Source organism: Phoenix dactylifera, chromosome 1 (assembly GCF_009389715.1).
Source record: "Phoenix dactylifera cultivar Barhee BC4 chromosome 1, palm_55x_up_171113_PBpolish2nd_filt_p, whole genome shotgun sequence".
NCBI classification, from domain to species: Eukaryota; Viridiplantae; Streptophyta; class Magnoliopsida; order Arecales; family Arecaceae; genus Phoenix; species Phoenix dactylifera.
In genome coordinates, this window is record NC_052392.1 from 32,864,101 (window position 1) to 32,889,423 (window position 25,323).

The 25,323-nt window shown below is 41.3% G+C and overlaps 2 protein-coding genes across 2 annotated transcripts; one reads left to right on the plus strand and one right to left on the minus strand.

The window, feature by feature from the left end:
* Positions 1–5,453: 5,453 nt before the first annotated feature.
* Positions 5,454–10,871, minus strand: LOC103713261 (tubulin beta-1 chain). The gene is made up of 4 exons (XM_008800126.4): positions 10,737–10,871; positions 9,353–9,752; positions 8,340–8,609; positions 5,454–6,570 (listed from the first exon to the last, which is right to left on the minus strand). Exons 2-4 carry the CDS (start codon positions 9,744–9,746, stop codon positions 5,888–5,890), a joined length of 1,347 nt encoding a protein of 448 aa, XP_008798348.1. The 5' UTR covers positions 9,747–9,752; positions 10,737–10,871; the 3' UTR covers positions 5,454–5,887.
* Positions 10,872–21,608: 10,737 nt separating this feature from the next.
* On the plus strand, positions 21,609–22,127 carry LOC120112161 (SKP1-like protein 4). The gene has a single exon (XM_039130868.1). It carries the CDS (start codon positions 21,609–21,611, stop codon positions 22,125–22,127), a length of 519 nt encoding a protein of 172 aa, XP_038986796.1.
* Positions 22,128–25,323: the final 3,196 nt, after the last annotated feature.

Sequence of the window (25,323 nt, forward strand, 5' to 3'; positions counted from 1 at the left end):
GGACCCGCGCCCTTGGGCGCTTCGAGGTTGCTTTGTTCAGCGAACTAATGATGGGGCTTGTATCCTTACGTTTTCCGAAGCAGCTGTAATGGGGGTGGCGCCTCTCGGATCTCCGAGATCACTTCGTGCGGCGGACCCATGATGAGGGTCCTCGAGCTCGACGAGGCGGCGCCTCGATCTTGTGGTCGGGGTTCCCCGCTCATCAATGAGCATGCCGTTTCGTGCTTCAAAACAGACACGCGGCATGACCTAAGGTCGGACGCTTCCGATCTCGTGTTAGTGGATCATAGATCTAGTGAGGTGGAGGCTATATCGGGGCTCCACGTGTCCCAGAGCCTTATTAAATGAGGGGAGCGAGGGTGATGTCCGCTCGTTCTCCAAGGCGATTTGATCCTGCGGACCCATGATGAGGCCCCGAGATCCGATGGGACAGCGTTTCGATTTCGTACCCGATTTATTGATCCGGAGTGAATGCGGTGCCTTGGCCTCCGAGGTCGACACGTGGCGCAATCCAGTCGGAGGATGGGAACCGACCCTGTCGATCTGGGCCGTCAGGGACTCTTCCCGGAAAACCCTCGAAGAGCTCGGCTCACTCGAGCTCGGGATTCCGGAACCTCTTACCTCGGGGCCTCTGGTCGGCTCAGACCCCGAGTGCTGGACATGGATCGTGGCGGGGCCCTCCCGCTGGGAAAGGGGCGCAGGACAAGGCGGGGCCGCCGAGCCCGCGTCGCCGATGGCCGACGTCCGCCCTTGGCCGGCTACGGAGGCCCCCGCCTCCGGGCCTCTCACCTCGGCCGATGAAGAAGCGCCGGCCAATCTTGGCTTCTTCCGAGGCTGGGGCATAGCTCCCCCGGCCTCGGCCTCTCGTCTCTTCAGGCGGGAGAAGAGGGACGTGTTGCTAGTCGGCATGTGGGGAATATCTGAAATCAAAAAATTTCACTAAGTGTCAGACCAATGATAGTGAAAACAAAAGACAGGGAAAGAAAGTAATGTAACTACTCTTACCCTCGGGGCGCGCCGAGCTCAGACCCACACTCGCCAAGGCGTCCTCCCGTAGGAGCTCGGTCAGGTCGTACCCCTTCCCGAGGGCCCGTAGAGAGTCCAGGACCCTCAGCTCCCTCCTCGAGGGCTCGGAGAGCCTGTTGAGGGCCTTCAGCCGAGGGTGCCCCCACCTCGGGTTGAACCCCCACGGCGCCTCGGACGCAAGGAAGAAAAACTTCCCCTTCCACTCATGAATAGAGGAAGGGGCACCCTGGAAGAGTGACATACCGCCCCGAAAGGCAAAGTATAGCCACCCTGCGTCCGCCGGGTTCTTTTTTAACAGAAAGCACCGGCGGAAGATGCTTACCGAGATCGGGATCCCATGCCCGAGGCATAGGGATAGGAATCCGATTATGGTCCTCCACGAGTTCGGAGCCAACTGTGCCGGGACGAGCTAGTACTCGACCAGCAGATTATTCACAAACTCGTGAACAGGGAACCGTAGGCCGGCCCAGAGCGTCTCGCGGTAAACCGCGATCCGACCTGGGGGCGGCCGTGTCACCCTGTCTTCCGGCCCCGCGGTTTCCAGGCGAAACCCGGGCTGGAAGAAGAACCGGGAGCGGATTAACTCCAACTCCTCCCCCGACAGGCTCGACCCTACTTCCTCAGGACCGAGACCCATTTTTACAGAGAAATGAAACAAGATTAAAAGCAGAGGAGGGAAGAAGAAGAGGAACCCTAGCAATTACGGGGTAGGAACCTACGGGACATCGCCGAAAATCGCTCCGGGCACCGACGGCAAGATTTGGTCAGGGGGTAGAGCAAGGAGGGAGACGGCGAAAATGGAAAATGCAAAGCAACCAAATGTAACTTTTAGGGTAGACTCGTGGGGTTTATATAGACCCCCCTGACGGCCCAGATCGACAGGGTCGGTTCCCATCCCCCGACTGGATTGCGCCACGTGTCGACCTTGGAGGCCGAGGCACCGCATTCACTCCGGATCAATAAATTGGGTACGAAATCGAAACGCTGTCCCATCGAATCTCGGGGCCTCATCATGGGTCCGCAGGATCAAATCGCCTTGGAGAACGAGCGGACATCACCCTCGCTCCCCTCATTTAATAAGGCTCTGGGACACGTGGAGCCCCGATATAGCCTCCACCTCACTAGATCTATGATCCACTAACACGAGATCGGAAGCGTCCGACCTTAGGTCATGCCGCGTGTCTGTTTTGAAGCACGAAACGGCATGCTCATTGATGAGCGGGGAACCCCGACCACAAGATCGAGGCGCCGCCTCGTCGAGCTCGAGGACCCTCATCATGGGTCCGCCGCACGAAGTGATCTCGGAGATCCGAGAGGCGCCACCCCCATTACAGCTGCTTCGAAAAACGTAAGGATACAAGCCCCATCATTAGTTCGCTGAACAAAGCAACCTCGAAGCGCCCAAGGGCGCGGGTCCCGTCATAAAGGTGCCGAGAAGTGCAAGGGTGTGGATAAGATTCCTCCCAACTTTAACGATAGTCTTTACTTCCCACGTCCGAGCCTACAAGCCGCTCGAACTCGGAAGTCGGGGGGTAGTGTTGGGGGAATAAGATTTTTTCCCCCCGTGACACAAATGCCCCTAAGAAGTCGTACAATCGCCGACCCTGGACGGCCGAAGTCGGCGTCCGACCTCGGAGCGCTCGACCTCAAGACATCCGACCTCGGAACCTCCGACCTAGGAAAACCCTGATGCTCAAGGTCTACCTTTGTCAGCCACCTACTACGGCCATACCCCTCTGAGGTCCGGCCGAGGACCATACTCTGCCGCTCCCCCGGCATTTATTGCGCATGGCCACTGTAAACCTCCAGTTCACTCAACAATTAATGCGGATCTCCGGCTTACTCCACAATTAATGCGGATCTCCGGCTTACTCCACAATTAATGCGGATCTCCGGCTTACTCCACAATTAATGCGCATGGCTCCTGTCATCTACGGACTCTCAGCTCTCCACGGCAAGCTAGCCCAGTAAAGTCCAATCGACTATGATAATCGACTATGATAAGTCTCTGATCTCGGCCTTACCTCCGACACCAATGCAATAATTCGCCTGGTAGCGTGCTAGTTCGGGTCGTACGACGCCCTTATCGCCGACATCAGCGCAATGATTCGCCTGCTCGTGCGCCGACCTGAACCACATGCCGAGCCGTACTATGGCCTCGCCCCGTTACATCACAGGTAAACCGACCCCCGCTTATAAAAAGGAGCCTTGGCTTCTCAGGTGGGGGGTTGGAGGAAAAAATTACGCACTCCACAAAACACTGTTTCTCTTCTTCTGTCCACACTGTTTGCCCCCCTTTCTGACTTGAGCGTCGGAGGGCCGGCGCCGGAAAATCCGGCCACCGGTTTGTCTGCAGGCACCCAGACGGAGGACGCCACCCGCCAACGGATCACCGGCCCGCCGGGAGGACCTGCTGCTCCCTCTCTCCGACCGAAGATCGCCCCCGGGTCCAATTTCCAGCAACACCGAGGAAGCTTGGTCTTTGCACAATTGGTTTTAGTTACTTTATATTATGTACATCCTTTCTTCTTCTTCTTATTTTTTTTGTTTTTCTTTTGTATTTGATGTCAATGGATTGGCGCTAACAAGCAGATATTTTTCTAGAGGGTTATTGATGTTGGCCGGCAACATAATATATAGATAAGCTAACTGAGGACAAATATGTAAGATGCGAAAAGCAAGGAGAGTTGGGAATTATCAACATCGGGGTACTTCAATGAGGGTGCAATACGAGGACTTCCAAGTAGGTCATCCAGTACTACTCTCATCAAAACCTACTAAACTGCGGAGTTCTAATAGGATCCAATGCGTTAGTGCTGGTATGATTGTACATTCAATGAGCTCTATGAGGTAAGTAGCTATGACTCCGATCCCCATAGTGCTTTGTGTTGGCGTTCCCATCCTTTAGATTGGCCGGCTCTCAGCATTTTGTAGGGGAATTTTGAAGGTGCCACACGCTGTTGTGATATGAAAACACGGGCTATAAACGAAGGGGCAGGCAACTTTCTTTTATCTAAGTATAGTTTTTTGAGGTCCTGGAATAAACTGGGTTTGGCCATTGAGTTCATTAAGGAGATGGTTGAGTTCACTCAAAATTGAGAACAAGTCACTCAAACGCTGTGTCGGGGAATGTTCATGACACATTGGATATGTTAATGCCTCTGGAGAAGTGGGAGAAATATAGTGTTTTTATTATTCGATCAAGGTGTTCGGTTCAATACCCACAAAAAAAAAAAAAAAAAAAAAAAAATTATCTGGAAAAGTGTTTTAGACATCTACTCTTAAGATCAGTCAAATAGATCTGAGATCACATCAGATTTCCTCGCACTTTCCCTCTATCGTGCTCTTGTAGCCTTACATCAACCATCTCGAGCTTACGATTGGGTTATCTTATTTACTTCCGTATTCCCATTCCACCATATTCTCTGAAAACAATCGAGGAGATCTAGGCTTTCCAACAAGAGGGCAGATTTGACCTGTGAGTGTATGATTGGTTTCTCTCCCTATTCTCTTCCTACAAATGGCAGGGGTTGAGAAATAGTAAAGTAGAAAAGGGAGATGAAGGAGAAGGAAAAGAATGATTCGAAAGAGACATTTGGTCGACTTCTCGATGAGTGGACGGGAACATTAAAATTAGAACTGAAAGTACGTCAAATATAGATAAAATATCAGTATTAGCTATATCTTTCTCTCTTTAACAAATTTATATGCAGATATGAAAGTTGGATAAAAATACAAAACATACCTATATTTATTGTACAAATATAGGTACAAATTAAATATTAAAAATATAGATATAAATATAAATTAAATAGTTAAACCTTACAACTATCAAATAAAAGGCATATTTTCCTATCTGCACCCCATTTTTTTCATAGATAAGATATTAATCAGATATTCAAATTTATATTCATATCTAAATAGATTCTTTTATTCCACCTTCACCGTATTGAGGATATACGTCGTATAAGTGGGTCCCTTATTGCGCACATCGCAGCTTCGAAATGGACGATTGTGGTATGCGTACGCCGCCCACACACCTGAACCCATGGTTACCTCTCTGTGTTAGCAAGATTTAGCGCTTTAAATGGGCCAGGCCAGCCCACCTTCTTACCCAGGCTTCATTCCATCATTTTTGGGCATTGGGCTGCAGCATGTATAGGATATACTCAATGTGTACGAGCCTGCCCAACAAATGCATTAAAATGATACTTTGAGACAGATGTAATCGTAAGCAAATTGCTTCCGCACCAAAAACCGAAAGCCGTGCAAGTTGCAAGAGATGTGAATCCATCTGCCCAACAGATTTTTTGAGTGTCCATGTTTACTTATGGCATGAACCAATTCGTAGCATAGGTCTATCTTATTGATACATTACTAAAAACTCCATTTGAATCATTTGATTCCTCTTTACCAACAAAAGCCCGTACCTAATAAAATTTATTATTTCAACTATAAGTCCAAGCACGACAATTGACAATGCCGCAACCGAGACCGACAAAAGCAGCACTGCCGGAGACATAAGAAGGAAAAGCATGCTGTTGATCACTGATTTTCACAAGAATGAAGTTAAGGAGAGACCTTGCTGAACCACAGAATAATAGCATGCAGATGGCAATAATCTCATAACATATCAATCAACATGCAACCTGCTAGAAACAACTTAGTAGGGTAGGTTGGCTCACGAAGAAGCACAAATAACAACTCAGAACGGAGGATGATCACGTAAAAGGAGGACCTTACATATCCTGGAGCATGAGAATGTGCGGGGAGCTAGCACAAGCTATACCTGCTACCTTGCAACATAATACTGCCACAATCACAACAAACCAGCATAGCATCACTTCGGTTCATCTTGCCCTCACATGTCCTGGGGCACCTCCTCTTCTTCCTCGTCCTCATAGTCACCTTCCTCATCAGCAGTAGCATCTTGATACTGCTGATACTCCGACACAAGGTCGTTCATGTTGCTCTCAGCCTCGGTGAATTCCATCTCATCCATACCCTCCCCTGTATACCAGTGCAAGAAGGCCTTCCTCCTGAACATGGCTGTGAACTGCTCGCTCACCCTCCTGAACATCTCTTGGATTGAGGTTGAGTTACCGATGAAGGTGGAGGCCATAGAGAGACCCCTTGGTGGAATGTCGCAAACACTGGACTTGACGTTATTGGGGATCCACTCCACAAAGTAGGAAGAATTCTTGTTCTGGACATTGATCATCTGCTCATCAACTTCTTTGGTGCTCATTTTTCCACGGAACATGGCAGATGCAGTGAGGTAGCGGCCGTGCCGAGGATCAGCAGCGCACATCATGTTCTTGGCATCCCACATCTGCTGGGTCAGCTCAGGGACTGTCAGGGCCCGGTATTGCTGTGACCCACGAGAGGTCAAGGGGGCAAAGCCAACCATAAAGAAGTGGAGGCGGGGGAAGGGAATCAGGTTCACAGCCAGCTTCCGGAGGTCAGAGTTCAATTGCCCAGGGAACCGAAGGCAGCATGTGACCCCACTCATGGTCGCAGAGATGAGGTGGTTCAAGTCTCCAACTGATGAGAGTGAACAAAATTTATGCACATGTATGTCAGGGAAAGCAACACTATACCAGATGCCAGTGATCTATACAAATCTACATGAAGCAGAATCGTACATCTTCAAAGAAATGAAAGTGGATTTCAGAACTAATATCAATCATCAAGCAGAGAACAGATTTAAGACATGCTTCGGATACGAAACACATTTCTAATTTTGAAAAAGAATGAACTAGAAGGCATGTGCTGAAGTGGAATAAAAGGCATGTGTTTAAGTGGAATAAAACGAGAACAATGAATATCCAGTGAGAGGAGGATACTAAAGTTTGTAAATCTTATAATAACTTGAAATATAACAAAATCTTATAGAAACAAAAAGAACTTGTGCTGGCAAAGCAAATGGCCTTAAACAACTGCTAAATTATGGAGTGCATGCATAACTTTAATCTGGCAAAGCAAACAGATCAACTCAGATCTCTTTAATCTAGAAACCATTTTTGTTACACCTATTGTGCAGCAATGTGCCCACTATCGTAGTATAAATGTCGCGATAGAATTCATATTCAAATGAATCTGATACTTGGAAGACAATGATGTTCCTCAAATAGGCAGCATAGCTTAAAGACATTCTGGGACAGATAATATATAATTATATGTTATTGGGTAGCACTGAAGATCATAACTTATTCAACTTGCAGTCAATTAGGCTATATGAGCTTTGCTTGCGGCATCTCTAACTATTCGGTTAGTGTCTTTCACTTAATGAATCATGCGTTTTTCAAAGCATTACTCTTCTTGAGTGCAGGTTCGGTGATTCATACTATGTCGGATGAGCAAGATATGCGAAAGATTGGGGAGCTTGCCTCCTCGTTTCCTTTGACCTATGCGGATATCCTGAGCCAAGCACAAGCAATAGTCTCAAAAAGTAATGCAGTTGGATCAAGAAGGCTGAAAGCCCAGCAGTAAAGCTCACGTTGTCGACGCCTCTTGTCCGTCAGTGAGTGATTTCTCGTATGTGTAAAGATGGGTAATAATTTTTGTTTTCTAGCAAAATATTACAGATCAGTCTTCTGATACTGTAATGAGCAATTATATTGGCATCTCAGAAGTTTTTCTTTTGTACTAGGAATTCAGTTTCCACACCCCTGTATCTAATTATCCGCTCTCATTGACCTACACACTAGTCAGGCCTGGGGACGGAAAAAAATCAGTATTGCACAAAATTATAGTGTAATTATGATCAAGTTCCTATTAAAACACAAAGCAATTCAACCAAACGCAAGCCAAAAATTCCAAAAGACTGATCAACTAAGGTTTAGGGGAGCATTGTCATTATCAGGTTGGATTGGGTTATAGGGTTGGTCAGGTTGGGCCAAATTTTGCACTTTAACCTACCTGCAACCTTAAAAATTAATAAATCTTGTTTTAATACTGAAATGACCTTACTAAAATCAATAGAACTAAAATCTTATTTGCCTTGAGATACCATTACTAAAGAATCAATAGAACTAAAATTTACCCAGCAGTAAATCTGACTGACTTCCAGACTTTCATAAACTTTGATCGATGCCTCTAAAAATGAACAAGCCAGATTGTTAAAGAATAAAAAGATAACATAACTGAATCTGGCAGAATCAACTAGAGAAATTCATAAATAATGACCCTATCAGACAGAACCTGCATGAGTTATACAAATCCAAGCATAGGATATCCTTATAGCATAAAAACATACCAAGCGGAAAACATGGGTTTTTCCAAGCAGAACAAAGCACACATTATTAACTTACAGCTAGGAGTGGTCAGCTTCAGAGTGCGGAAGCAGATATCATAGAGAGCCTCATTGTCTAGGACCATGCATTCATCTGCATTCTCCACCAACTGGTGGACAGAAAGGGTAGCATTATAGGGTTCAACCACTGTGTCAGAAACCTTCGGAGATGGGAAAACAGAGAATGTGAGCATCATCCGATCAGGGTACTCCTCCCTGATCTTTGATATCAGAAGTGTTCCCATTCCAGATCCAGTTCCTCCTCCAAGTGAGTGACAAACTTGAAACCCTGCAATGAAATGTCATATAATTAAGAAGATACAGAAACTAGATTTAAACAACAGAAGTGCAAAACAGACAAGATCATTGCAAGAAAAGTAAAATGTGTGATATGAGTTCTACAAACAAAAGCCACTGCTTTTCTTTTTGTAAATTTTAGCTATCAAGGAAAAGAAAACCCAACAATTCTCAGGAACAAGGAAGGCCTAAAAGATCATCAAGCAATTACTAAACCACTATTACTACTCATAAATCAAACCTAAGAATTGAATAAAACTGTAGTCCTAGTGATATAATTCAAATAAATAACAGACCCTAAGAAAACTCCTACATAAGATCCGGTTGAACTGAAAATATAAAAAAGACCCACAGTGAAATCAACTAAAGAACCATCATGAATCACTAATCAAATACTCCCATGAAACATGAAAAATATTAAAAATAAAAAGCTTCATATTTAACATAATGATGCAGATAATATCAAAAATTTACCAGAAATTTAAATCCTGGTACAACATTATGGAGCTTAGATCAGGGTATGTTTCGGCAATCCAAGATCAGTGTTACAAACTGATAAATAAGAACAAGAAATATTGTGGTCCTAAACTGACAAAGATCTTATAAAACGTCCACTCAGGACAAACTGATCTGAAGGAGAAATCAAAACGAAGTAAAAGAAAAATTCTCTCATTACTGTATAGACTGGATCAAAAGATCATACTGAAAACTGCCAGCAAAGAAGCACTGATATACCTTGGAGGCAGTCGCAGTTCTCAGCCTCCTTTCTCACCACATCAAGAACCGAGTCAATGAGCTCGGCACCCTCAGTGTAGTGCCCCTTGGCCCAGTTATTTCCAGCACCGGACTGGCCGAAGACGAAGTTATCCGGGCGGAAAATCTGGCCGTATGGGCCCGTGCGGACGCTATCCATGGTGCCGGGCTCCAGATCCATGAGCACCGCCCTGGGGACGAACCTCCCGCAGGAGGCCTCGTTGTAGTAGACATTGACGCGCTCAAGTTGGAGATCGGAGTTCCCTGTGTACCTCCCCGTGGGATCGATCCCGTGCTCATCGCACACCACTTCCCAGAACTTGGAACCGATCTGGTTTCCGCACTGGCCGCCCTGGACGTGAAGGATTTCTCTCATTTTGACCTGAAATCGAAGCCAAGAAAAGAAAATTAGACCCGGAACAGCGCCGATTTTACAAGAAAATCAAAAGAAACTAAAAGAAACCCAGATCTACAGCCAACTATAGATCAAAGCGAGAAATGAGTACACCGACTGAACTAAATCTCTCCAAAAATCGCTTCAAAATTAGAAGAGAACTCAGATCTACAGCTCCCTACGGATCAGATGGAGGATTGGAGCACAATAAAGGAAATATTTTGTAGGGAAAACCTCTGCCGACTATTTGGCAGATCAATCAAGAAATTAAAACACTGATCAAAGTGAACTTTACTAAAATGTCTTCAAAACTTTAAAGAAAACTAAAATGTACAGCTTGTCACAGATCAGATCGAAGACAGCAGTACAATGAGGCAAAATTTTCACACGAAAACCGTTGCCGACAATTCTGCAGACCAAATCAGAGAATCAAAACGCTGATCAGCGAGAATTTCTCCAGAATCAGTTCAAAATTAAGAAAAAAATTAAAATCTATAGCTTGCCAAAGATCAGGTCAAGGGCTGCGGCACAACGAAGAAAAGTTTTCAGAGAAAAAATATCTGCCGACTATTTTACAGATCAAATCAAGAAATCAGAACACTGATCAGAATGTATTCCCCCAAAGTCACTATAAAACTCAAAATAAACTAAAATCCATAACTTCCTAAAGATGAGATCGAGAACTGCAGCACAATGAGGAAGAATTTTGAGAGAAAAACCTCTGCCAGCTATTACACAGACAAAATAAGAGAATCAAGGCACTGATCCAACGCGAAATTTTCCCAAATCAATGAAAATTGGAAAAAAAATCAAGTATATAGCTTCCTAAAGATCAAATCGAAAAGTACACTAACATAAGCGTAAACTCTCTCAACAAACAAAGAGAAATTCTATGCGGATTATAAAATCTTCAGCTGATCAACATTGAGATCAAAGACTGTGTGGAAATTAACTGCAAAACAGGAGATTTACCGACGAGAATGGGAGACTATGGCGGAGAGAAGCGAGATCTGGAGGCTCCGGAGAGGATCGACCGCGAGACGAAGGGCCCGATGGAAGAAGAGCAATGGGGAAGAAAAAAGGCCCGGGAGGATTTTATAAGTGGTGGAGCGGGGATGGGAAGGGGATCGGACGGCTGGATCTTTTTCCCTCCTTTTCTAATCGGGATTTACGATCCGTCGGATTTAGATATCGGACGGTTGTCGGTGACGGTTTCTCAGAACGAGAGCCGTTGCTTTGGGTTTGAAAAATTAGAATACTTTATGACGAAACTGCCCCTCGTTGGAAATCAAAATGACTAAACTACCCTCATCGGTTTGACGGTAAATTTCAGGCGGTTATTCTTTGCACAGTGTAGTGGTTGTCTGAAGCCGTTGCATTTATGATCAAACGGCCTGGAATAATGCTGAACAAGCATAGGAAAAATAACAACTCTATACAATTTTTACTCCAAATACTATCTGATTTGAAATGCAGATGAGAAGATGGATTGAGTTTATGCAATTTGATGATCATAAATGTTTGGGAAAGATTGTTTGGAACCTACAGATCATATGATAATTATCATTAAAATTTAAGATCAATTGTTAAAAAAATATTAGTTTTTGCTTTTAAAATGTTTAAATATTTAAATTTATATTTAGTAATCCTACATGTTTACATATAAGGGTACTTGTATTATTGAAGTCTTGGAGTTGTAGTCTTGGTAGGATCGCGTGGGTTTCGGATTCGTGACTAATTACGCGTGCTTGGCTTGACCACCCATGCCGTGCATAAGGTGTAGTGAGCATGCATTGTGACAATTAAAAGAGTTCCTTAGGTCAGATCTCCATGCAATCATACTCACTAGAATATAACCCGCATTGCGCGGCAGGGTTTACCTAAAATGGAAGAAAAATAAATTTCAATACCTTACCAACATATTTTTTTATAATAAAAAAATACTATTTTCTATTAGCAAATGAACTTACATCAGTTTTAATGTTCACCATCCATAAGTTGTTCGTTTAAATCGCTATAAGAGTATTAATAAATTTTGAAGATTCAACAATGAAATATGATTAAAAATTATGGAAGAAAAAGGAATAGACGGGAAGGGAATGTTTAATGTTGAATTACCTCCACTGCAATCTCTTTGCAGGTGATGCAGGTAATAGTTCTCAGCAATGGTAATGTGGAGTTATATCATTTTTTTAAAAAGAAAAGAAAAGAAGAAAAAGAACAATATTTAATGTATGTTACCGGCTTGTGTTTGGTGATTTTCTAGAAGTTGTTTCTTGAAAAAGTTCATTATGAATCTATTTTTTGGGAGTCGAAATAATAGATTCTTCTTGAATTTGAGACGAAAAAGGTCTGGATCTAGAACTTTCATCTACATCACGTTGAGATTCACTTTCTGAAAAAATATTTGTTATCTTGAAATTGTAAATATTGGCATTAAAACTGTGTGACCCAAACGAAATTTGGAAGATGTAAGCGCCATCAAGAATCTTTTTAACAACAGCTGGAAGATTAAATCTGTCATATTTTGTATTCATCGCAAGGTTGGGTGCCGAGACACCAATTAACTGCTAAGCTAATTTTCCAAATATTATAAAGATTGCTACACCAGTTTTATCCTCAACGATAGTGCTTAATTTATAACTTCAAAGGATAGATATACATCAGTTATTTTTGTTTAAGTAAAATGATAATGTATCCATTTTCAGAAACTAAAGTATGATACAAAAAATGTACTGCAACTTTACCATGGAGTTGGAGGCTAATCATTTTTACCATATTGGTTGCACCAAAAAATATCACCATAAACTTTTACTGCAACCCTACAACCATAACATGCTTTATACCACTAACTATAGGAGGTGTCAATGAATTTTAAAGTTGCCTTGCGCGTGAATTTCACCCCCTAAAAAACTTTAAATAATTGAAGATTCTTATGCAAGAAAATTATCGGATATAATCATATTTTAGATTGCACTTGATAATCATGTGAATCCAATTTCAGCAATTCTTCAATCATTTTTTTGTTTGCAATACTTTCCTATTAAGGGCTAATAACTATTTCTTGCTCATGCTCCATAAATCTAATAGGAGCAATTGGTGCTTTAATCTTTTACACAAATTCATAGGTATATTTAGATCATAGTGGCTAAATCTAACTTTTTTGTTGAATACATTATTTCATTTCATACTATGTCATAACTTGTTTTAGTACTCCAGTATTTCCACCATTTGCATATCCAAGTAATATCTTGATGATGAAGATGTCGATAAGCATATTTTTTTCTTTAGAGATACAAAATAGAAAAAATATTTGAAGAATTACAATATTGATTTTTGCAGTAAAAAATATTGTAGCTAAAAATATACCTTTATATGTTCTCACGGTCATGGTTGTCAAAATAATAACAACCGGACCGTCTTTCTCCTTTTTACGAATAATGTCTTGATCAAAGTCTTTAGCGAATTTGGCCTAAAAAGTGGTGGTCACCTTTTGATTGCTAGAGATTAAATAAAATTTTTATGGTTATTTGACAACATCATAGTATTCAAATATAGGGAAAAATAAAAGAGCAAAAAAAAAATTGCTTGTGCCGCAGGATATTTAAAACTTTCTTCAGAGACCAACTACACATGTGGTTATACCCGTAAAAAATCACCCCCATCAAAATGACTCTTCACACTATAAAATTCCATTTATGCCCTCGTTATTATCAGAATTTACAAAATTTAAGAAACACTCGTCAATGTGGGCTTTAACTATACTGGATCCAACATTTTATAGACCAATAAGTAATCTCGTATATGCATGTAGGGACTTTGTTGGAACACTCATATACACTTGCTAGAATATTGCCAACAACTCTGTTGCAAAAAGCATAAACTTTGTGTTTGCAACGCATGGATCTTGTGAGAACTCCATCACATTATTGCAAAACTCATGAACTCTGTGATTGCAACAAACAAATCTTGTGAGGACTCCTTCACAACCTTGCAAAAATGCTATAAGCTGCTCTACTACAAGTCAGCAAGAACTTCACTATTTAAATGTGCAATTTTTTTTCAAAAAATGTTCAAACACCTTTGCCAGAATGTCGCAAATAAGTTTGTCCCTAGTAGCATGAACTCGTAAAGACTAAAGTATCAATATGTTATTATTTGTTTCAACAATTTAAAAGGAGATTGTCTTGTTTTACTTGTTGCACATAACATGAAATAGGGCTTTATATGTCAATGAATAAAGGTTACTAAAAGCACTTGCATGCCACACACAGATATATATATAAGAGATATACAGCTTCATACTTCAGGTCTCTCATATATAAATACTATATTATGATGTATGCTGGAAATCACCAACTTCCTAGCTACATAATCAAGGTCTCTCATTATCAAGTTCTATGGTCAGAGGCTTCAGAAGACCAACATGATAGGGAAAAAACCATCAAAGGACACAAAGATGGCATGGATGCATCAGAAAATGTGTTGGAATAAGATTGAAGACTAATGCTTCTAAATTTGCAGTAAGGGCCAACAATCACTGAAAAAGAGTATTTGAGACTACATAGGAGACTAAATTCATGACCAATTACAGCCATATGGTGACAATTGACTTGAAAGTGCCCAACGAGTTCAAACTTTTGTAGTGAAAGATGAATCATAGAGACTAGCAGTCTCAAAACTCTCTAAAAATACCATAGAAAGAATTTCAAATCAAACTACTTCCATCATGTCATTCATTGCCATAAGTGGAATCACAACAATCAGAGGAAAATGATAAAACTATGGCCGAAAAAACCAAACCTGCACCAGCGAGTTATACAGGGTCATATTAAAGCCCGATGGTAGTTTGTACATCATCAGACTTAATTGGATGGCAAAGAGATGACTTTTAGACCTAGTTTGAGTCTAAGTCAGCCTAGGTTAGATCCTACAATAGTTATGTTGCCATCTAACCAATATAATATTGGAAAAGAGATCATTTGACTTGTTTTTACGTGTAGATCACCCTTAAGGCACAAGATTTTCTTCTAAAAGCCTTCTTTTACAAGTTCCTTAAGTACAAGTTCCTTAAGTACTAGCCAAATTCTAGGAGATCTGACATGTTTCTATCAATACAAGGACCCTAGAATATAAAAACTTTCCTATGTAATCTCCTCTTTGGATCAATATTATTAAAAATATAAATATATATACTTAATAGGCTGGTGAACTTTCAAGCTAGATATTTCAAGTTTGATTCGAAAAACTGTTTGAGATATCCGAGTTGAGTTCAAGTTTGGTAATACTAAAATCGTGTTGAGTTTGGACTCAAATCGAGCTCGAGTAGATTGCAAGTTGCTCCGCTTATTTGTACCCTATATTAACCTTATTAATTTATATTTTATCTTTTTTGAATATAACTTTTTGCAGTATGTTTAAGATATAGTTTTGACTATTTTATTTTTTTTTATTTGCAAGTACATTCAGATTTTATATCAGTTCCTATGCAACTTTTTTTATTTTGTTATTATACTCTGTTATGTTTGGACTTCCGTATAGAAATTTGAGTTAAAGATGTCGATGCTAGGATGTTAAAAACATGGTTATATGTTTTCATAGTTATGTTAATGAAGTATGTTCCTAATTTAAACAATGAAGAACAAAACACATCTATATTCAATCAAAATATTGCATTAAAAAGAAAAATAAATCTATATCTACAATTTTATCAGTCGATTAAAAAAAATGAAGAAAATATTTATATGGTTTTAGCCACAAAAACAAACTGTAATCATAACTCTCTTTTTTTTTTTTTTTTGCGCTTAGGTGTGCATCTCACAGTACATGAGTATAGAGACACCTAATAAAATCAGAAAACAATATATCATGAAGAGCCATGGGCAGCTCTCCCCCTGCATCCACAAAGTGCCACCTGAGTGACTGGCCACGTAAGAGGCCACCCAATCTGCTTTATTAGCCTCCCTATAAACATGCCTGACCAGCAAGGTGTCCTCATCTCTACCCATTGCCTAAATATCTTGGAGTAGGGGATGGTCCCACCTCGACACCCTCGGACCCTCCTGGATCCACCCTATAATAGTGGCCGAGTCGCCCTCCATAATAATGGAGCGAGCCTGCAACACTCGCCGCGCATATCAAAGACTCTCCCATGCAACTCTCAGCTCGGCACTGGGGACCGAGGTCTCTACTACCTAACAGCCACCAGCCGCCACTACACGAGAGCTCGAGTCCCTAATGACGAACCCAGCACCCCCTCTACATCCACCATCATGTACCGACCCGTCAAAGTTAATCTTGAGGAAGGTCGGAGGTGGGGGCTCCTAGGTGAAAAACATTAAACGAGGCGTCGTGTGAGCGGAATGGAAGTCCTAGATATCTCGAACTATCAGAGGTCCACCTGATGAGGTCCCGTAACTAAGCTCCTTTGCTTGTACACAAGCACACTCTACCACATATCTCGGCGACATACGGTGTCCGCCAAAGATCTTAGCATTCCTGGCCAGCCAGATCTGGTAAGCAATGCATATAGTTCTAATAGCCATAGGGCGGAACTGGGGGCTAGCAGACTAACATCGGATGACCCATGAGAATTGATCCCTCAGTCTCCAGGCATCCTGTGAAATCTCTGCTAGAGACTAGGACCTCCTCGCCCATGCACACTGTAGCAACACATGCTCAACTATCTCGTCAGCATCACACGTCGGACACCGGGGAAAATCCTCACCCCACAGTCACTGAGAATTGATCTTGTTGGTAGGCGATCCGAGATCACCTTTCAAAGAAACAGAGTCAGTCACAGGTGAAGGCCGAGCCGCCAGACCCAAGCACAGTCCGAGCCTATCTCGAGATCCTGCTGCAGAACTCGGGCTACATCCCCCACCCTGACCCCTGTTTCTACACAAAGACCGCCAAACTCTGACATCCAGACCCCTGCACCTAGGGACCGAAAGAGATCTTACCCGTGCAGTAAAGGATTCTCCGAAAACCCGCTGCAGCCTATCACCATCCCACCGACCACCTCCGCTAACCATAACTTTTACCTAAAATAAATCCATTGGTAGATTTTTTTACTGCAGAAACAAAGCCGTAGGTTAAAGTTTTTAACTAACTGGAGGCAATTTTGTCACCTATGGAAGAACAAATCACATGTAAATTTCTCAATCATATAAGTATTCTCAATTGGAGTTCCCAAAAAATAACATTAATTGTTACTTTCTATTAGTTGCAATTGCCCGTCCCTATAGATTGTTTGTCCACATTATTGGTTGTTGGTTGCAGCTGTAATGATGGGGACATCCTTTAATGAGGCCAATAAAATTAGATCCGTATCCTTGCACCGAGGTACTGAAAGAATTTAACGCAAGACCAGGTAAGGCCATATTGGTAATCTTACAAGTATGGCTAAAGAAATTAAAAGAAGATCTAGTGGCATTTTGGTCGTTCCATGCAGAAGGGATCACTGGCGCCGAGCGGGAATCACAAGGCGTAGTCGAAAGAGACAAAAAATGTCTCATTCTCGAGCGGCAGGTTCACGTGAGGTCATTGAGATGGACGTAACCCTCCATGTGATCTGACACCCGGCCTCCCACACTCACTGTTGCGGCCTAGCTTACATTTCGTCTCTGGTCTCTGACCCAGCGCTTTGCTAAAGTTCTAGTTACGATGTCTTGGTTGAGTTTAAGAAAAATAAAAATTGGAAGTTGGTGAAGTTAGCTATTAAATCACACTCAGAGCTTTGCGTGATTTGGAGTTTAGGTATCTGGATTCATGGACTTTTGGGGGGCAATCATGGACTCTTGGCGTTCTTTTTTGCTTGTGACAATTCATGCGACAAGCCACATGCCATGCACATGAAATTCCATAGGTACTTGGGCGGAGGAAATTTTTGACAGTGGCCACGCTGAGGCATTAGCCCAGATTAGCGAAAGCAATGCCCAAGATTTCGCCGGATAATCATCACGGACAATGGCAAGTAGATCGATAACATCCGCTTCAAGAAGTTTTGCATTGAGCTTCATATAGATCATCGGCTAACTTTAGTTGGACATTTTTAGACCAATGGAAAAGCCAAGGTGACCAACAAGACCATTCAGTAGGGCTTGAAGAAAAGACTTGATCGGGCAAAAAGGTTTTGGGCACATGAGTTACATATCATCTTTTGGGCATACCGAACTACACACTGAACCCCAATAGGTGAGACGCCCTTCAACCTTGCCTTAGCATAAAAGCGGTGATCCTGGTAGAGGTCGGCCTACTATTTAATCAGTGGACTCGTTTGATGAACAAAGAAATCCAGAAGACCTTTAAGCTAACTTGGACCTATGAAAGGAGACATGGGAACGAGTTCGAATCCAGATGACAGCATGTCAGCGGTGAGTAGCTTTACTCTATTACTCCTAAGTGAAAGTCAAAATTTTCCGACTTGGAGACTTAGTTTTCAAAAGGACCGAGGTGGCGCAACCAGCATAACAGGGCAAACTTGCACCAAATTAGGAAGGACTATACAAAGTAATTGAGATCGTCCACTTGGGAATCTACTGTTTGGAACACCCGGATGGAATGTTGTGCCTTGGATGTAGAATTTAGCCAACCTCCAAGCATATCATCAGTAAGATGCATAATTACATCATGCAAACTTGACTATGAATGAATGAAACTCTAAAGCAATCGAATAATAGATCGGACGTGTCTTCCACAGATAGCCAACCTCCGAGTCTAAAGCGACCAAACATGCTGAAACATCATGATCCGATGCATCACTTAAAGACCATTGATCACAAGTACTGCATGTCAGACGCATCTCATAACAACCACCGGCTACAAGCAATAAGTATCGAGTGAGTCTCTCAATGACCACCAACTAGGCCACCCTCAAGATTGGATGAGTCTCTTAATGACCATCGATCATAGGCCATAAGTCGGATGCATCTCCCCAATGACCAACGACCTATAAGCCCACACGGCTTGTAGAGGAGAAACTAGCCGTTGGAAGCCATTTACTGCTTCCATAGTTATTTGCTTTGTATTGTTTTTCGACTCGTACATCGGTGTAAGATCCTGCGGTTCAAGGCTCTCCTAGATTCACTTCTCCCAACAAGCTTGTCTATATATTGATGAGGGCATGATCCAATCAAAGTCTCTTGTATTATCATAGAAGACCTAATCAATTCTACAACTTGATAGTTCTACTAAGACAAGTTAAGCATATTTTTGCAACTCAGAACAGTGAACATATTAGCTTCCTTTGGAGATATTTGGATGCAAGGACAAAAGTTGGTCTCAATGATTCATTTAGCTACTATCATTTCAGGAAAAGATGAGATATTTTAGGAAGCACCACCATTGATGATAAAGTATTTCAAGCTTTATCTTATTAGGATCACATATTGTTCCTTATAAACAACAATAGTGTCTTTTCCGTCTTGAGAGAGCCCACATGATACTAGAACCAGGCCTCTTCCATTCACCTTTTCTCTCGCTCCTTCGGCTTCTTATCATTGATGGTACTATCACTAGCAAGGAGGCATGAAACTTGACCATAGCGATGCTAAATACTTAAAAGGTTCAACTGAGGATGTGTGTGTGTGTGTGTGTGTGTGTGTGTGTCCCCGCATGTTCCTTGCAGTCATAGCAAATGGTTTTCAGTCTCCATATGAAAATTGAACATAAGAACCATGAATAATTGAGGGTTCAGTTGAGGGACCACAAATAATATGCATCAGCTTTAGCTATATAAGAGAATGCGGAGTATTTGGAGTCTCTGTGAAATTTTAATTCAGAAACTTGTAATAATTAATGTTTTAGTTTAGAATCTCTAAGTAATTTCACACTAGCACATTCCTTAAGGGCTGCAAATGGTTTGTAGTTTGGATGGCAAATTTGACTATAGAAACCTCACAGAAGGGTTCACTAGAGGATCTATGTATATTAGGGGTGCAATTGGGTCGGATTGGACCAGGGCATGAGTGACCCTAAGCAGACTTGATTTTTTGTTCGGATCCTAATGTTAGACTCAGACGTAACCTAATAGAAGATCGGATCAGGTCCATGGATAAAATTTTTGACTCAATTGATCATTCAGGTTAAGTCAAGTCCATATATAACCCGGTCCTAACTCGAAAATTTGGGTCCGGATTAATTGGATCCGGGACAGGTCTGGATTCACTTGATCAATTTTTTTCGTAATCCATGAAACATGAATTGCAAAATATTCATCTTTAACCAGCTAAATGGAAATTTAGGCCATTCTAACTAGCATGGAGAAATGAAGAATCGATTTTCATTGTAGCTGCACATAACATTGCCGTGTCCCAATAAAACTGGTCATGGGTAAGGTTGGGGAACAGAAAATATCAAATTTTACATATGTTCAACCCAAAGCCCGACTAAAAATAAATAACGTTTAGGCGCAAGGCGTTGCCCATGTTCAGCTATAGTCCCAAAAGATTGTGTAAGGAGCATATGACCAAGTAAGTTAATATACAGGTGTTAAGAAGAAAATTTTCCAAATTGCAGCCGTTAGATTTTACAGCATCTCTCTGCACCAATTTTTTAATTCCTTATGGTGACTACAGCAATTTTCTATTATCAAGTACCAATAGCTTCCAAATCCATCTCTATGTAGAAGAAGGTCATCAGTGGAGAACCATAAATTAGAGAGGCCTGGCACCCTAAATTAGGAGAAGGTCATCACTTTTGTTTGGAAATGAGTAAATAAGCCTGCCACCCTATGAGATCATGACAGCAATAAATTCATCTGATGACAAATTCCCAATGATGAAAATAAACCTCTTTATAATTATAGATTAGTCCCACAGCATCACCAAATGCATCCTTCTCTTCAACAGTTCGCTAAGATACTATACTAATCCATAAAGCCATTATGGTATCATATTTCACGCAGACTACTGAGTTTTTCCATGAACACAAACTTTTAGTGGTTCTATAGGCTTCTTAAATTTGTACAGTTACTGCACACTAAGGACTTCAATCTCAAAAAAGAGGATCGGTTGAATTCTCCATGCTGGAAATCCATGAGCCCCATCAGCATATTCTAGGAGCACTGCAAATAGATTATAACATGTCAAAAAAATCTAAATAGATTATAAAATAGAACTGAACAACAGAAAATCAGTAATTAGTTACATGCTTTTTCTTCTTGTAATCTTTTTTCTTTTAACACAAAAATTTGCTCAAAAAAAATCTCCTACCAAGCTCTCTCACTACTCTTTTTTTTTTTCAAAAGAAAAACAAAAAGACATACTCCCATGCCATAAAACTTATTAGCTGATTATATATATATATATATATATATATATATATATATATATATATATATATATATATATATATATATATATATATAAGTGAGGCTCAAACTAAGAGACAAATATACTAAAAATTCAGGAAATTAGGTATATAGGATGTCTTAAAGATGGGAATTCAGAAACTTATTTAATTTTTTTTCTGAAGTAGTTCAGCCGAAATCCAGATAAAGATGGGACTTAAACGGAAGACCTTGATATCGAACCTGACTTCATCAACTGTATTTTGGAATCTTATGAGAAACTGAATAGGGATTGCAGAGTCAGACTCGGAATAGAACCACTGTGTTAAACGAATAATCTAATTTTAATCCTAGAAGGAATAGAATCCTACTTCTATTCAAATAATAACAATAATAATAAACTACTCTCCATCCATAGCGGTATATATATAACTACTTCTCCCTCGATTTCGATCACTTTGAGCATCGAAGAGACCGAGAATCCCTTCTGTGTTCAGAGAGAGACGGAAAGCGCGCGATAGTCTTCTTCCTTAAGCGTCGGGTGAAGGCGAATCATGGAGAAAACCTCGACAGAAGCCGAAGCAACCGTGGCAGCTCAGAAGGAGGTGGGAGCACCTCCTCCGGAGAAGAAGGTGATTCTGAGGAGCTCCGACGACGAGGTGTTCGAGGTGGGACTCTCGGCGGCATCTCAGTCGGTGGCGATCAAGAACATGATCGAAGACGGCTATGCCGACGGCGGTATCTTCCTCTTCCAAGTCACCGGCCCAGTGCTCGCGAAGGTGGTGGAGTACTGGAAGAAGCACGCCGAGGGCGGTGGCAGCTCCGAGGAGCTCAAGAAGTGGGATGCCGAGTACGCGAACATGGAGAAAGATCTCAGGTTCCAAGTCATCGAGGCTGCAGACTATCTCGACACCCAGCCGCTGCTCGACTGCCTGTGCCAGGCGGTGGCCGACACAATCGAGAATATGTCGGTGGAGGATTGTCGCGAGTACATGGGAGTCGAAAACGATTTCACTCCTGAGGAGGAAGCCGAAGTCCGGGCCAAGTACTCTTGGGCCTTCGAGAATCCTTAGAAAGCTGCGTTCCGGCTTTCCTTTTTAGGTTTTGTTCGTGTTCTTCTATTCGCATTGGTTATCTAGGAGTCGGGAGTTTTTGTTGAATTCCAGTAGCTTGTTTTTAGAGATTTGATGAATTTAGCTTGTAGTAATAAAGTTTTGGCATTATAGACTAAGACCCTCTCTTTATATCATTACGGAAAGAATGTATTGTATGATCATGCCGCTCTACAGAGATTCGGTTTGGCTACAAATTTGCACCTGGATTCCTTCTCCACTTGAGGCCAGTTTTTTGTTATTTTAATCTGAAAGGAAGGCACTTTTTCTACTGAGTTCCATAACGTTTAATTATGGTGTTAAAAGCAACTTACATATCATTGTTAATTTATAAAGTTAATACTTAACAAAACAGAGTTTCCTAGCTAGTTCTCATACTAAAAGTGCTTTTGATATTTTGCTTCAGCACTTCTCATCAGAAAAAGATATTGAGCTTAAGAACGTTCTCTGTTTTTAACTATATGATATAAAAATTATAGTGAATCTGACCTTGTTTAAGTATTTTGACGTCCTCCTGTTACGGTAGATTGAGTTAGTTTTGGCATAGTTTGGAATTAGGTTTCCTAGTTTCAGCCTATGCAAGACCACACTCATGATGATGGCTTTAATTTTACACTGACGGAACCCGTAAAAAAAAGGAAAAAAAAAACTACAACAAGCAGTTGACGAGAACTTCACGATCATGGTCTCTTAAGTGAGTACAACCTGTTAACAACTAGAATGAATCAATTTAGGTTGCTTCCCATAAGAAGTTTTATGAAGGTTCAACTCATGACTTAATTTCTTGGTGATGCATAATATAATGAATGAGTTCAGATTTGAGTAGAAAATAGGATAGTGGGATGATGGATGAGTTCTAAGATGATTTTTCATAAGCCACATTAGGCAAGATCCATTATGAATTAATGTGCTCTATATTTTGCTTGATCTAGGATATTTGGACATGCTTGTTTCATTTAGTCGAGGGAGGAGAATCAAGATAAAAATAAGGTTTTGGTAATCCAACTATTTTTTGATTTTATGTCTGTGATAATAGATAACATACATGTAGAGAGCTAGGCCCCATTTGAGAGAGCTTTTGGAGGGCCAAAAGCACTTTCTGACCCTCCAAAAGTACTTTTAGATAAAATAGAGATGTTTGGTAAAAATTTCAAAAAGCTGTTTTAGCTTTTTGAGAAAACTAAAAACAGTTTTTTGAGAGAAGTTCCATTTGGAGTTTTTTGGAAAAGCAATTTTAGATCCGGTCGGAAAGCTGCTTTTTCATCTATGACATGAATGATTAAAATCGTATCAATTGGAACGAAGTTAAGGCATACCTGAAAGCCGCCAATGTCACTGAAGCGTATAAAATGGGGATCTATACTAATCCAATGCCACAACATCAAGGGGGACAAGTCACTACTCAAAGACTTACACCAGTACAAACTAATCCAGAACCTTCTGCCAGCGCTAACACCAGCCGAGCTTGCACTGCCGCTCGAAGAGAGATGCCTGGGAAATGAACCATAAATGGAAGGTAAGTTTCTCCGACACAATTCCGATCGGAGAAACTTTCACTTGTAAGGACTCCCCCCGAGGGGGTCGTTACCCCCCTTCGGCCTGTGGCCTCGTCCCCCTCGGGGGGATTAGTTTGTTTCGAAGTTTCTCCGATCGAAGTTGTGTCGGAGAAACTTCCTTCCCTATCCCTATAGTTTATAGTCCGTTACCAAAGGGAGTTTAGTATCCAAAATCTCTAGTAACCCAAGCCCCTAGCTAATAACAAAAACAGGAAGTAACTCGTTCACTTCTCCGGGTGAAGATGTGGGTTCCAAGCCTGATTATGAAATTGAAACATATTTTAGTGAAGATCACATATTTGTAATACCTTCATTTGAAGAAAGGAGTAATCGAATGTTGTTCGACTTTCTAGAGCGTTTAGCTGCAGTGGTTGCTGTTGAAACTGACATTTGACCAAAACACCCGCGATAAAATATAACAATTACACAAAGAGATATATATATTAACTAGGGTCCTTGTTACTTCACACACACACACACACACACACACACACACACACATTTGGGATACATGATAACTCGAATTATCGAGTTGACTCTCTAAGTCAAAATATTAATATAAGGTGAGCAAGTTCGAGTCATGGGTTTCCCAACCTTGTACATACATATATACATACAAATTTATATTAATTTTATTTATATAGCTTTCAATTAAAAATAAAAAGTAATGACATGTTAGATTATGTTTGGATATCTCTGACTTTAAGTAGAGTATATTTTTCCAATTCTTAGTCCATTATGATCATATATAGTTAGACCCAAAGCCTAGTAAGGGTTTGGGACTTGTAAAATCTAGACCCGACCCATCTTTATAGGCACAGGCACCATTACTGCTACACATACATATTGCATCTGACTAGCTTTACTTGTCGACATGGATCTGGCCACATATGTGATCATATTTTATTACGACCAGTATGTGGCAATTAAAAGAAGAGAGAGTCCATCATCTCTCTCTTCTTTGCTTTACTTCATTTGTTCCTCTTTATACACCATAGTCTTCCCTCTCTATTTTCTTATGCATTCCTACTTCTTGTTGGGATTTGTACCGAGCGCTAGCTTGAAGTTGGTCTATAGTAGATTTTTCTCTAGGCTAAAGAAGGAGATATTGAAGTACTGGAAAAGTTCTTTGTGAATTCCATGCATCAAGGGTGATGATTGTTGTTAAAGAGGGCTTTATTCTACTTCACCGTATATCTCCTTTAGCTATTGCCCAATAATCTCCCAATAATGCTCTTTTTTGCATCTTGATCACTAAGATCTACTCCAAGTTGTCACATTTGGTCTCCTAGAAACCATATTTGGCATGCAAGTCAAAGATTGGAGAAAAGAAGAAAAATCAAAACTGAGATGAAAATCTTATTTAGATGTACAACAAACTTAGAAAGTTTAATTTGTGTGGTCATTATTTTTCTAAAATATGAAGACTTACTTCTCAAACTTATTATTCCGAGGAATGGATCATTGGTGGAAGCAACATTTTGTTGTGGTAGTATTACTAGCCAATGGTGGGGGGGGGCGATTTAGTTGGAGGTTAAACAAGCGAATGGTTCGAGGTGGGAGGAGGGAGAGAGGGAGAGAGAGAATGGGAGCCCACGAAG

Bases quoted from the DNA above. Each gene is read 5' to 3' on its own strand.
- LOC103713261 (XM_008800126.4), bottom strand. From the start codon at position 9,746: ATGAGAGAAATCCTTCACGTCCAGGGCGGCCAGTGCGGAAACCAGATC. The intron at 8,610-9,352 runs GTATATCAGTGC...ATTTCATTGCAG, and splicing joins GAACTGCGACTGCCTCCAAG to GGTTTCAAGTTTGTCACTCA. The intron at 6,571-8,339 runs GTAAGTTAATAA...CACTCTCATCAG, and splicing joins GAAGCTGACCACTCCTAGCT to TTGGAGACTTGAACCACCTC.
- LOC120112161 (XM_039130868.1), top strand. From the start codon at position 21,609: ATGGAGAAAACCTCGACAGAAGCCGAAGCAACCGTGGCAGCTCAGAAG.